Here is a 12,030-nt window from a genome sequence, read left to right on the forward strand (position 1 = left end):
TTGCAGAGCAAATGGCTTGATAAATGCTGAATTATTATTATATGGCAAATTCAAATCTCAAATACAAAATATTTCTCATAATCCTTGTCTCCAATTTGGAACGTGCCTAACAAAAGGAGGAGTCAGCGATCCCATTCTGTCACCCAACCAGCATCAAGCAATACCTTCTAGGTATTGCCACTCCATGAAATACAGATTGACCAAGATCCGGCCCTTCATCCTCCTTCTTTTCATGTTTCTTGAGAAACCCTTCAGTTGGTCTTAGCAATCGTTCTGGATCTCGTAGAACATGGACCTCAATCTATAAAAGTAATGGTCAGCCCTCAATTGTTTGAGTATCCTTTCCTGAATTGCTTACTGATGCTCTGAGCTTATCCAATCGTTTCTCCTTCTCTTCTTCTTCCCGCTTCTTACGATCTTGCAACTCTTTTCGACGAGCTAATACTTCTTTATCACGTAACTGTAGTCTTTTCAATTCTTCTTCAGTTAACGTGCTCTGACTCCTTTTCAGCTTTTCGGCTTCTTCTGCTACTCGTTTACGTTGCTCTTCTTCGAGCATTTTCGTATGAGCTCGTTCGAGAACTAGGACCTTGATCTTTTCTTGATGCTTCTTTTGTTTAGCTGCTTCATCTGCAGCACGTTTTGCAGCAGCGTCACGATCTCGTTCCTCTTCTTCTTGCTTTTTTTGACGTGCGACCTTTTTAAAACGGTATTTAGTAGTGCTTTATACCTTAAGAGTGCAACAAGCAAAATACACACCTTCCATTCCTCAATCTCTTTCCTCTTAGTCTCTCGCATACGAGCTTCTTCTTCTCGATCACGTTCCAAGCTCCTTGTATCGTGCTCGGTGCTCAATTCAATACCTTGCACTTGACTCACTTTTAGAGCCTAGTAGATTAATAATGTTAGCGAGAGACACAACACGATTACGTATATGATGATCTGCAAACATGCATTTTTCTGTTCCTTCCATCTTTGCAATGCCATCTTTCTAGCTTCTAACAGCTCTATGTATTTGGAATACCACCGATGATGTGTCATGGCTACTTCAACGCTGATTCCTGGTATATTCGACATGACAGCCTCAACCATCTTGAGATTGCTGCTCTACAAAAGAATTGCGAAGGGTAGAAAAAACGCATTAAGTTCTTTGAATAAGTACTTACTTGATGCTTCTTGTACAGCTTGACAAAAGCGCTATGTGTCAAATCATCCCAACCACCGTAATGTCCACCGTGTTTGGCCACATATTCCTAAAATGGAAACACATCAAATTCAGACCTATGCAAAACAGTGGTGAAGTCTGCGTAGCTTACCTGAAAGACTGCAACTTCAGGTAAAGATCCTTGACTATCCAAGAGTGACGCCTTGATTTTAGATACCAATTTAGCTGATTTTTCAGATACATCATGACTTGTATCTGGACGTGAAGCTTCCTCATGAGTGTCCCAAGCCATGATTCGTTCTTCATGACTGGCTAACTCTGATTGTAATCGCTTCTCGTCTAGCAGCAATCTCTCGAATCTGGTTTGAAGGGCAGGTGTTGAAAGGTTTAAGGAAAATGATTGGGATTGCAAAAGTATCCTTTACGTGCTACACAATCATACTTGTCTCGTTGAACCTCTTTGAATGCCAGTAGAGCTGATTCGATTCCTTCCATTAGAGACTTGAGTTGCTCAATATCTATAAATTTACATGTGATTAGTTCACACGGGAAAACACAATTGGACCAGGCAAGGCTTACATGTGTTTCCACCTGTAACGTGTTTCACATGCCCAACCAGGGCAATCACCATGTCTCGAATGCGCCGTATATTTGTAATCATTTTACGTTCTAAGAAGATCCAGCTGCATAAGAGCAGTAGCAGAAAATAAGAACTTGTGTGATTCTTACTCTCGTCCTCCACCATAGCGTCAACAACAGTGTAGTCAACGACCTGCAGCTCCTCCTTTAGATGAGCTGTTCTTGATGTAGAAATCCAGACATCACGTTGTAATGCTTGAATCCTAAATTAAGGGTAAATAATTCTCAATGCTTCAACTGTTAGGTTTACTCGTTTGCATGGAGTCTCACCTTGACCGAAGCTTGATCAAAGTGTCCATCCATTCACGTTTCTCTTTACTCTTGAGAGTATCTGGAGTCATTGCCTTGATCTTGGCCGGATGCACAGGAGGCGGTCCCACACCTATGGAGACTGGCTTCTTCTTCATAACGCTGCTCTTGAATTCCGGAGCGTGGCCTCTCACAAACTACAAGAATAGTATAATATTTGAGTTTATCAAGAGAAGAGGACGTTATGCGATCGGTTGCAGCACATGCCTTGACAATGGGATCTGCTTTGCCTGCAACATTCTTTGATTTCACAGATGATACACCGACCAATCCACCCTTACGTATCTCATTGGTAGGCAGTGAGTTTAAAGAGTCATTTATGTCGTAATGACCGTCTTCGGTTTCCTCTTCCAGCGTGAACATTTCACCATCAACGACTTCATCATCCATTGTAGGCCTTGTACTAGCTAAATTGAATAGATCCAAGTGAGGCAGCTACTGCAAGCAGTCTATAAAGAGCCCGCAATTCCTAGAGTGCGTAGATCTGCCTCTGATCGCCTAACAGATCTTGACGCCTCTAGCTGTTGAATGTGGTTTTGGTTGAAAATCGCAAGACCCCAGCAAGAGGCAGCCAACACGGTGCAAACGCTGCAATTTACAAGTTTCGCGAAAATTATTACTTTATTAGCACGACGGTCCATTTCTATATAATCAGATGGCTCTTTACACTGCATCGTGTCAACGGCCATCAAAACCAACATTCGAGTTTGAATTGGTCCGAAAAGCCAAAACATGCGACGCTCTTTAGCCTCAAGCTTCAAGCTAGTACATTCTACCCGTCGTACCGCACTGCTATCAAGTCTCTCTCCCTGTCGATGCAATGCTCGAAAGTTTAGCACTCAGCAGCCAGGAGGTTCATCGTTGTCGACCGATACTTCATCAACCACTCATTTTGGGTTCAAAACTGTCCTCGAAAATGAAAAGGAATCGTTAGGTATGTCTTTCGTGTCGTGTGTCTGTCAATTCGCCAACATCAAACACATCTAACCACTTTTTGAACCATAGTTGGCCAAGTTTTTGGAAATGTAGCTAAATCCTACGATGTGATGAATGATGTAATGAGTGGTGGCGTGCATCGTTTATGGAAGGATCATTTCATCAGGACTCTAGCTCCTGGACCTGACACTAATCTGCTAGATGTTGCTGGAGGAACTGGTATTACTTGCGTGGTCCTTGTTGATTTTACGGCTGACCACTGACGTACATCTTTGTCACGTAGGAGACATCGCATTTCGATTCTTGGATTATGTGAAAAACATACATGGACTGAATCACGACGCTCATGTTACAGTCTTGGACATTAATCCAGCAATGCTTGCTGTGGGACAAGAAAGAGCGCGTACATTAGGTTTCTCTGATGGTTGGTTGCCGTTGGTCTGGTTTCTAAAAGCGATTTCTTGGTCTGAAACTCTGGGTTTTTTGCTGTAGAGAAACGGATAAGATTCACTGAAGGCAACGCTGAAAAACTGGCTGCCATTCCGTCGTCATCAGTGGATGCATATACCATTGCATTTGGTATTCGAAATTGTACTCATGTGGATGCCGTATTATCGGAAGCCTTCAGAGTGCTGAAACCTGGAGGTCGATTCATGTGCCTCGAGTTTTCCAAAGTCGCGTTGCCCGTCATTAAAGAGTAATTCCAGCATTGCATTCTCTCTGTTCTTTCGCAATAGTTTCTGACCTTTCTTTTCTTGCCTTAGGTTATATGACGTGTACTCATTCAATGTCATTCCAATGATGGGAGAATTGGTAGCCAAAGACCGTGAATCGTATCAATATCTAGTGGAAAGCATTCGACAGTTCCCAAATCAAGAGCGATTTGCAGAAATGATTTCAGAAGCTGGTTTCAAAAGCGTTGGTAAACCTTACGAAAATCTGTTTATGGGAGTTGCTGCGATTCATTCTGGATTCAAGATATAAAAGTACATTTGTTGATATAAATACTAGAATACATTTATAACATTTTGCATTTCCAAACAGCAATTATTCTATTGGTGGCATTGCAGTACGAGGCAATGGCGTGGGACTTCTGTTTGGTAGAGAGGATAATCCATGACTTCCCTCACTAGGATGGTCATCAAAGTCACCATCAGCACTCTCCAACATGATTGTAGGCACACTACCTATAGCCTCTCGTCGTAGTGGCCATATAACCTCCCCACCGCCAATTCTAGTTCCAGCAAAGATACTACTTAATTCCCTAGTGGCACCATCATCCTGTGAATCTGACTGCAGTTCAGAATCATCTATAGATTCAGCAAGGACACTTGTAGATCGAGCTTCCAATGTCGATTCATCCTCGTAAGCCTGTCCATATATAGATGAGAATTGCGATGCAGTGCCAGTACTATCATTATCGCCTGTATTATGATCTAGAGAGAAGGTTTCTTCGTTCATGAGCTCGTGCCATACATCGTGTAGTTCAGCGTGTCCGCCAGCAGATGGACCTCCTTCCTGTATCTGAACCCATCCTACAGGTGGTGATCCAGGCGGCGATAGTAAAAAGTTCTTTTCGGGATGAGGTACTTGTAATCGAGATATAGTTGGTTGTGTCAATTGATCTAGATCCGTGTGCTAACAAGCAAAAAGGTTTTCAGTTGCGTTACCGTTCAAGAGCAACATTCACTTTATACCTGTCCAAAGTAGACACGTATGGGTTCATTTCCACAGAATACGGTATCATGGAGCTCTCTTCTGGCATTCAAGGCGGCTCTTGTGACGTCAAATGTGCATAAGATTCGACCAAATGATTTGAGCAATGTGATCCGCCTGACGACTCCAAAGCGCTCCAAGACAGTTCGAATGTGTCGAGCCGAATCTTCATAGCCTTCTGGCGGTATTCCTACTAGAATAAGCGTATTCGTGGCAGTTGCCCTCACGGGAACAGGAGCAGGATGATCTGGTAACGATCTGTTATACGGGATTGTCACTGAATAAGAAGGAAGGATACATTAATACGTGTAATATTTGGCAAGTAAATTATTACTTACTTTGTTCTCAGTGGATCTGTTTGCAATGTCGTGTTTTCTAGCTCTGTTGCTTTTTTGACCAACATAAAAACCAAACATCAGCCAAAGCTTTGTCGTTAGATTCCCGCGCTTATTTAAGCTAGTTACAGTCACGTATATAGATCTTTTTCACAGGGTTTAGAGTGTACTAGCGTACCAAATATGTCACGCTCTTCTTCGGATGAGGAAGAACAAGACGAAAATGTAGAATTGACTGATGACGACGTCGAAATGGACGATGTAAAGGACGGAAATGATAATGAAGACGATCAAAAACCAGCCACGGAAGATGATAATGACAACGATCAAGCTGATGTAGCTTCAACAACAGATGAATCAACCACAGATCAAACAACCACAGACAATGCTTCAACAGACGAATCTTCTGACGATGAGGAAGACGAGGATCTCGTTGTAGAAGAATACGATATAGTAATCACCGATAACGTCTTCCAACGCCTCGCATGTCTCCAATACTCTACTCGTCACAAAAGCTTTACAAAGGCTCCCGTCAAGGCAATGATTCGCCCAAGAGCTGATATGGTGTCCATGGAAGTCCCTCTCGAAACCAAGGAAGCTCACTATGAAGGTGATATGGCTTTCACGCTAGGTGAGGGCTACGCAAAGGATGAATTGCAAACTGTCAAAAAGAAGGCCAAGAAGGGTAAAGCAGATGATGTACACTCTTCTAAAAAGATCCGTACCGTAAAAATGGAGAGTGTGTCATTGCCTATGCCTCAAAACAATTATTTGGTGTCTATACCTTACAATGGTAGGCCATGGTTGGCATGGGCGAGTGCTGGTTTGCGATGCTTTTTTTGCTGCCTTTGAAACTCACTGTCGTCGCTACCATCAACTTAGGCAAACTCTACTTATCACCACTTGACTCTGTGTTGCAGATGCGACTCAATCTCAAGTATGTCGAGTACGCACATGAAAAGGACCTCAAGGCTGCCGACAAACCAAAAAAGACTGGAGACGAAGATGATGCCAATACCGGAAGGATTATTCAGGTGGGTATACTGTCAGTCAAGAGTTCGGACTGCACGCGGTATCCGCAGTTTCTCACTACATCTTTTTTTCGCATCACAGCAAACATCTGGAAGAACTGAAGACAAGGAGACTTTACGAAGGTTTCAACAATTGAAACTTTTACAAGAAGATGAAGATGAATCATGGTTGGACTGTCACATGAACAACTGGACTGTGAGTCACCCTTCCAAAACTGGACTGTCAGAAACCCTCGTTTTTTCGTTTTGCTTGTACTGACAGATCACCCATTTTCTTAGGACCGTCGAGTCAATGAACGACTAAAACGAATCATTCGAGAAAATGAAGCAGATGTCATACCTCAAATGGATTATGATACGTATTTGAAGAATCTACATGGCTATGCAAATGAGGGTGTCACTTTCATACAGTAAGATCTCATGTTGAATAACTGTCTTTTTTTCTCCAACTCTCTGATGACTTCTTTGGTGATTTTAGAGACGATAAAGAGGCTGTCAAAGTATCTGCAGCTCTATCTCAAGCTGATATGCGTCTGATGACTCCAGAACACCAACTCAGAGCCTTTATGGTCAATGGTAATTGATATAAGAAAGAAGGTTATAGTTTACCCGCACATGTTATTGATTCTCGTCGTTCCCTCCTCTAGCGCAAATTGCCCGATTCAAGATCATTGCGTCTACCATGAAAGGAAGTGAAGTACCCGAAGTCAAACTGGTCGAGATGCTTCAAAAGATTGCTTATCTCATCCGTGGTATTTGGATTGTTAAGAGGTATCTCTGTACAGTAATTGCCGCGCACTTTGTTGTCCTCTCGTATTGAACACCATTTTCCTTTCATTATTTCAGCGACTTAATATACCGAGGTCGTATGAAAGATGGACGTACATACCTCCTTGGCATGCTCATACAAAACGAATACGTCAAACGGGAGCAGTTTACAACTCGATCTCGTTTGCCCAGCGAAATCGCCGTTGCTATATTGTCAGAACTCTGTGTTAGGGAAAAGGGACTAGGCTGGATTCTGAAGGAAAAGACTGATCCAGTCTTTGACCATAAATATGCCGAGGTTGTTGAACGACAGCGAACTCAGCTCAGAAAGGATGCACAACTGTATGCTCATACATAAGCTATGCGCGTTCCTTTTTTCCGCCCCGAGTCGAACTAACCTGTTATCCACTCTTATAGTGCAGAAGAACGTCTCATTGCAGAAAAGGCCACACGAGCAGCAGCCGCAGGCTCTTCAAGCAAAGTTGGCCCATCAGGATCTTTATCAAAAGATGTCTTGAAAGGAATCATGTCAGGTAATGTGTGGCTGTTGCGCACAGATTTCTGATTTCATTCCTGACTTGGTTTCCTCTCCAATATAATAGAATCAGACATGACGGCCTATGTCGTTGCTATATTTGGACAACATTCAATCGTCTCTTTGGACTACCTCAAGGCTCGTGTCCTGAAGTATTTGACAGAGATCAAAAATGTCACCAATACATCACCCATACAAGCTGCTGCCTTTGACTTGCTCAAACAAGTCATGGACACAATATGTACTCCAGCTCGACAAAACTTTGCATTGAAGAATATTGGAGATGAAAGGATTGACAAGGTACTTGTCTGATCCATTCTTCGTTGCACTGGTTTTATTGTTGTTGTCATGTTCGACGTTTGACACTTGTGGTACTCATCTTTTCATCATTCTTTGCATAGTTCCGATTACCAATATTGGGCATGTTTGCCAGAAGCGAAAAGCTCGCCAAGAGAGATGTCGTAAATGCCATGAAAGACATGTTCCCAAATGACGGGCTTCCTGTCAACACGTATAACAGAATTATGAAGGAAATTGGAATGACGATTGGTACCAATTGGTCGTTGAAGCCTTCGCCAAGCATTTAATAGAGGTGTTTAAAGTAGGGTATTGTAGTTGAACAAGTCGTGTACTTTTGTATAGCAGAAATACAAATCCTCATTATTTCATAAAATTATTTTGCGTGGCACAAAAAGAAGGATCCACCAGCGGTTTGCTTTCGTGGCGAATGGAGTTGACTGCTTTCGAACAAACGATGAGAGAAACACACCACGACGCGTTATTATACTTTCAAGGCGCGTAATCGAAGTATAAGGCAATAAAGAAAAAGCCTCCACTAGTCTTTATTCATTCCTTGTGCGTCTACAACACGTCAAGAAAGCAGCAAGTAAACGAAACAATAAACAATTTCAGTTCTGATCCAAATAGTCTGGTCCAGAAGGAAGTCTAACTAGTCGTAGTCATGCAGTATATGGATAGACCCGCGAGGAAACAAGCGTCTGGCCCCAAGGGAATGAAGACTGGAGCTGGCGAGTACAATGTTTGGTATGATAGATGGAGTGGAGAAGATTACAAGAAGGGGTACGTCTCATCGCTGTCTCATCGCTGTTTCATTGCTTCCTATTCTCTCTTGTCGACTGTGCTTTGCTACGGGCCCCCATCGTCAAACATCAGTCATTCACGCACTCCCTTTCTCCAATAGAGGTGTCGACAAGGCATTAAGCAGATGCAACATTGCTCGAGATGCAGGCCGTACAAAGGGAAACTGGAATAAAGGTGCTCGCTTCTGTCTCTATTTCGCTCGAGGTGCTTGTGATAAAGGAGAAAACTGTCTGTATCTTCATCGTCCTCCTGTAGCTACCGACGTGGAAGATACAGGATTCGATTGCTTTGGAAGGGAAAGATTTCGTTTGCATAGAGATGATATGGGTGGTGGTACGTATATGCAGGCAAAAAAATTACGCGAACAGCCAATAGATGATAATAATCACACTTGTCATAATTTAGTGGGCTCTATTGAAAAGGATTCAAAGACGCTTTATATTGGTCGATTATCAACCTCAAGAGACATTACTGCTGCAGTCAAAAAGCACTTTGCGGAGTGGGGTGATATTGAACAGCTAAAAGTGTTTCCTGAAAAGTGTATAGCATTTGGTATGTTGTGAGATGGAGCAATCGGTTTAAATCTTGTCACGGTTGCTCAATCTTTTCAAATCTCTTCACTAGTGCGATATGTCAAGAGAGGGATGGCAGAGTTTGGTAAGTACCACATTGTCCACTTCTACTTCCATTGTTGTGTTTTGCTGTTGCCACTCTCCTTTACTAACATCTATTTAAAAATAGCCAAAGAAGCCATGTATGGACAATCACTCGATAGTAACGAGGTGCTCAACGTACGATGGGCAGAAGATGATCCAAACCCAGGAGTCGTTGAAGACCTCAAACGAAAAGCAGAAGTAGCATTCTACGAAGCTGCTAGAGCAAAAATGCCTGCAATAGGAGATAAAGGAGACGTATTTGCATATGAAAGATATTACGAAAATCCTGATAATCTCCAACAGCAGCAGGACGGTCAACAGCAACAACAACCACAAAAATACCAAACCGCTGAAGAATACTATGCTGCCTATAACGCTTATTACGCATCTCAAGCTGCTTCAGGTGCTGGTACAGAAGGTGCCTCATCAACAGCAGCACCACCGCAGGGTATGAATGACAAGTCACAGGAATATCAAAATGCATATTGGTCTTGGTATTATATGATGATGAATGCTCATGGAGGAGCTCCGCCACCGCCTGGAACCATTGTCCCTGTAGATAGTCTTCTTGCTTCGGCAGGTGAGAGGCCGAAAAAGAAGGTCAAAGTTGGTGGCAAAGGTAAAAATAAGAGTGCTGTTGCTAGTTTCGAAGCTGGTGATGATGCTACTAGTGGGCAAGAATCCGCAGCTGATAATAAAAAGCAAGAGAGGCAACCGCCTGCAGTGAATGCAGCCAAGCCAATATCACAAAAAGCTACAGCTCTGTTAGCTGGATATGGTAGTGATGAGGAAGAATCTTAGAAGCATCTTTGTATATATGATCTCTTGAGGTAAAACATAAGGTAGCATATCATTGCAGAATATTGGTTGGTGGCAGGCGAGTATTGTGGTTGATTGTTCCTGATTTACGTATAACGGAATCATATCAAGTGTTGCGCTCCGCGTTACGAGTTCGGCCTCGGTGGAGCGGGTTTCTTGGGGTGTCTCTCCAAATATCAAATCTCCTGACTTTAGTGTAAGAGCGGTGTTTCAAACCATGAGATGCGACAAGGACAAATAATGAATACATGCAAGTGAAGCAAACTCTATTCTTTTCCATCACACTACGGTCAAATTCATTTACAACACAGTTGCGTATTCTGCAAGAGCCTACGAAAGAAAAAAAAGGACGATCAGAATATGGGCTAGCGATACCTCACAAAATGCTCTTTGCGGTATGGCCAATTTTAGCTTACAGCATCAAGTGAAGCAGCATCTCCACGTTTCAAAGCACCCATGAAAACATCAACGACAGCAACCGACTTGATGATTTGATACGTCAAAACCAATAATGGATTTGGGCTTGTGAATTGACGCATTGTATCCTTCACATTGGTCGAGATGGCACGTTCCATTTCCTAAAACGAGTTCATAAGATGTTATCCAACAACTCCTTTCGTTAAATGGAGCAGTGGCAAAAAAGCCATACTAGTGAACCAGTACACTTACCTTGAAATGATCTGCAATAGTATCTGCATCCAAATTGCTTGTGTTCCTGCCATCATTTTGTATTGTGAATGTCGGCAGGACATCTGGATATCCCAAGTGAATGGCAATATCCATAGTCAAGAGGAAGTCTGCAGAAAAAGAAATGCTGTTGAGGCAACTATTTTTTTTGTTTACTCAACAGTCAAATTACCTTGCGCTTCAAACGCCATGACAAGTTCCTTCAATCCAGGCATATTAGGTCTCGGCGGCTTGTCAATAATTTGTCGAACCTTGACAACACGAGTGACGGGATTTGGTGATTCGATAAGGAATTTAGGTCGATATCCTGCACAAGAAAAGAGGGCAGAAGCAGTGCAAAATGAGCCAACAAAATATAGTTGATTCTGAGTGAATAAGTAGGTACTCACCAATCAAAGTCGACAATTGAGCGCCCAAATTCCTTAATGCTCTATGTCGATGTCGAATCAAATCAGAGACTTTTGACAAGTAAGGCCTGGTTGATCCAGTTTCAGCATCAGACCACCATCGTGATCCTGCTGTAACGATGTTCGATGGGAATTCAAGAGCACATAGTGGTTGTGCCCATCTAAAGGCACGCCCATGAGCAAGAGTAGGATCGAATACGAATCTGTCAAAACAGTAGAGGGACATTGTCAGCAAAAACGCAACTGCGGAGTACGCATGGAACTCACCCTGGATGTATGAATGCGTTGGAGGGATTGGGTGACTCTATTCCTGCGTCATCAGGGAAGAGATGAGCGGTATGAGCATACGGTGTCAAGGCAAGTGGATTCAATCCTATGGCCTGCGTGACTTCTTCGGATACTGTCACGATTCCTAGATTGACGAGATACGAGAAGCTGATGTGTATGAAGGGAGTCTTGGTGAAGTCGGCACCTGAGAATAAATGGATGTTGTCAGCATTGACCAAAAAAAAAAAAAAAAAACAGCACGGATTGCACATTATACCTATAACTGCAGTACTCGAGTCACGAATAGATATCACGACTTGGAGAGGATGACGTGTATATAGCTTGGATGTATCTGGACCCTTGCTGGTTGCTGTTGAACCTTCTTCACCTTCGTCAGCAAGTCCACGGAGTCCCTTTTCACTACTATTTGATAGAGACTGTCTGGCAGCATCAAAGTCGCCAGTCACCTCCATAGAGAGCGAATCGTCTAGATTTTGAAAAGCGTTGGTCAGTTCAAGCTTCTCACAATGAAAGCTGTGATTGGTGCCCTTACCAAATGCTTCAGCAAATCCAAGAGCATGGAAGTACAGGGAATACAGCGGTAGTGGTAATAGAGAAGCACGTTCGTTTTTTTCTCGGGGTTCTGTGATGGTCGTTCC

The 12,030-nt window shown here is 42.8% G+C and overlaps 5 protein-coding genes across 5 annotated transcripts; 3 read left to right on the top strand and 2 right to left on the bottom strand.

Annotated features, from left to right (window-relative positions):
* Nucleotides 1-75: 75 nt before the first annotated feature.
* SmJEL517_g02304 (uncharacterized protein) lies at nucleotides 76-2,503 on the bottom strand (the record flags this gene model as incomplete). The annotated part of the gene is made up of 12 exons (XM_031168232.1): nucleotides 76-106; nucleotides 165-301; nucleotides 359-697; nucleotides 760-888; nucleotides 931-1,107; nucleotides 1,167-1,253; nucleotides 1,317-1,524; nucleotides 1,608-1,683; nucleotides 1,745-1,834; nucleotides 1,895-2,007; nucleotides 2,075-2,250; nucleotides 2,327-2,503. 12 exons carry the CDS (start codon nucleotides 2,501-2,503, stop codon nucleotides 76-78), a joined length of 1,740 nt encoding a protein of 579 aa, XP_031025759.1.
* Nucleotides 2,504-2,845: 342 nt separating this feature from the next.
* Nucleotides 2,846-4,033, top strand: SmJEL517_g02305 (demethylmenaquinone methyltransferase; the record flags this gene model as incomplete). The annotated part of the gene is made up of 5 exons (XM_031168233.1): nucleotides 2,846-3,047; nucleotides 3,119-3,268; nucleotides 3,333-3,473; nucleotides 3,542-3,746; nucleotides 3,814-4,033. 5 exons carry the CDS (start codon nucleotides 2,846-2,848, stop codon nucleotides 4,031-4,033), a joined length of 918 nt encoding a protein of 305 aa, XP_031025760.1.
* Nucleotides 4,034-4,096: 63 nt separating this feature from the next.
* On the bottom strand, nucleotides 4,097-5,168 carry SmJEL517_g02306 (uncharacterized protein; the record flags this gene model as incomplete). The annotated part of the gene is made up of 3 exons (XM_031168234.1): nucleotides 4,097-4,687; nucleotides 4,747-5,023; nucleotides 5,104-5,168. The coding sequence occupies 3 exons, from the start codon at nucleotides 5,166-5,168 to the stop codon at nucleotides 4,097-4,099; spliced, it is 933 nt and encodes a 310-aa protein (XP_031025757.1).
* Nucleotides 5,169-5,283: 115 nt separating this feature from the next.
* On the top strand, nucleotides 5,284-8,021 carry SmJEL517_g02307 (uncharacterized protein; the record flags this gene model as incomplete). The annotated part of the gene is made up of 10 exons (XM_031168235.1): nucleotides 5,284-5,893; nucleotides 5,983-6,134; nucleotides 6,214-6,327; nucleotides 6,411-6,541; nucleotides 6,610-6,707; nucleotides 6,779-6,902; nucleotides 6,978-7,241; nucleotides 7,317-7,432; nucleotides 7,502-7,734; nucleotides 7,836-8,021. The coding sequence occupies 10 exons, from the start codon at nucleotides 5,284-5,286 to the stop codon at nucleotides 8,019-8,021; spliced, it is 2,028 nt and encodes a 675-aa protein (XP_031025758.1).
* Nucleotides 8,022-8,395: 374 nt separating this feature from the next.
* SmJEL517_g02308 (uncharacterized protein) lies at nucleotides 8,396-9,992 on the top strand (the record flags this gene model as incomplete). Its single annotated transcript, XM_031168236.1, has 5 exons — nucleotides 8,396-8,514; nucleotides 8,636-8,868; nucleotides 8,941-9,087; nucleotides 9,160-9,192; nucleotides 9,277-9,992. The coding sequence occupies 5 exons, from the start codon at nucleotides 8,396-8,398 to the stop codon at nucleotides 9,990-9,992; spliced, it is 1,248 nt and encodes a 415-aa protein (XP_031025761.1).
* Between the last annotated feature and the right edge of the window lie 2,038 nt (nucleotides 9,993-12,030).

The sequence above is a fragment of the Synchytrium microbalum genome, assembly GCF_006535985.1.
Source record: "Synchytrium microbalum strain JEL517 chromosome Unknown SmJEL517_scf0009, whole genome shotgun sequence".
Classification (NCBI taxonomy): Eukaryota; Fungi; Chytridiomycota; class Chytridiomycetes; order Synchytriales; family Synchytriaceae; genus Synchytrium; species Synchytrium microbalum.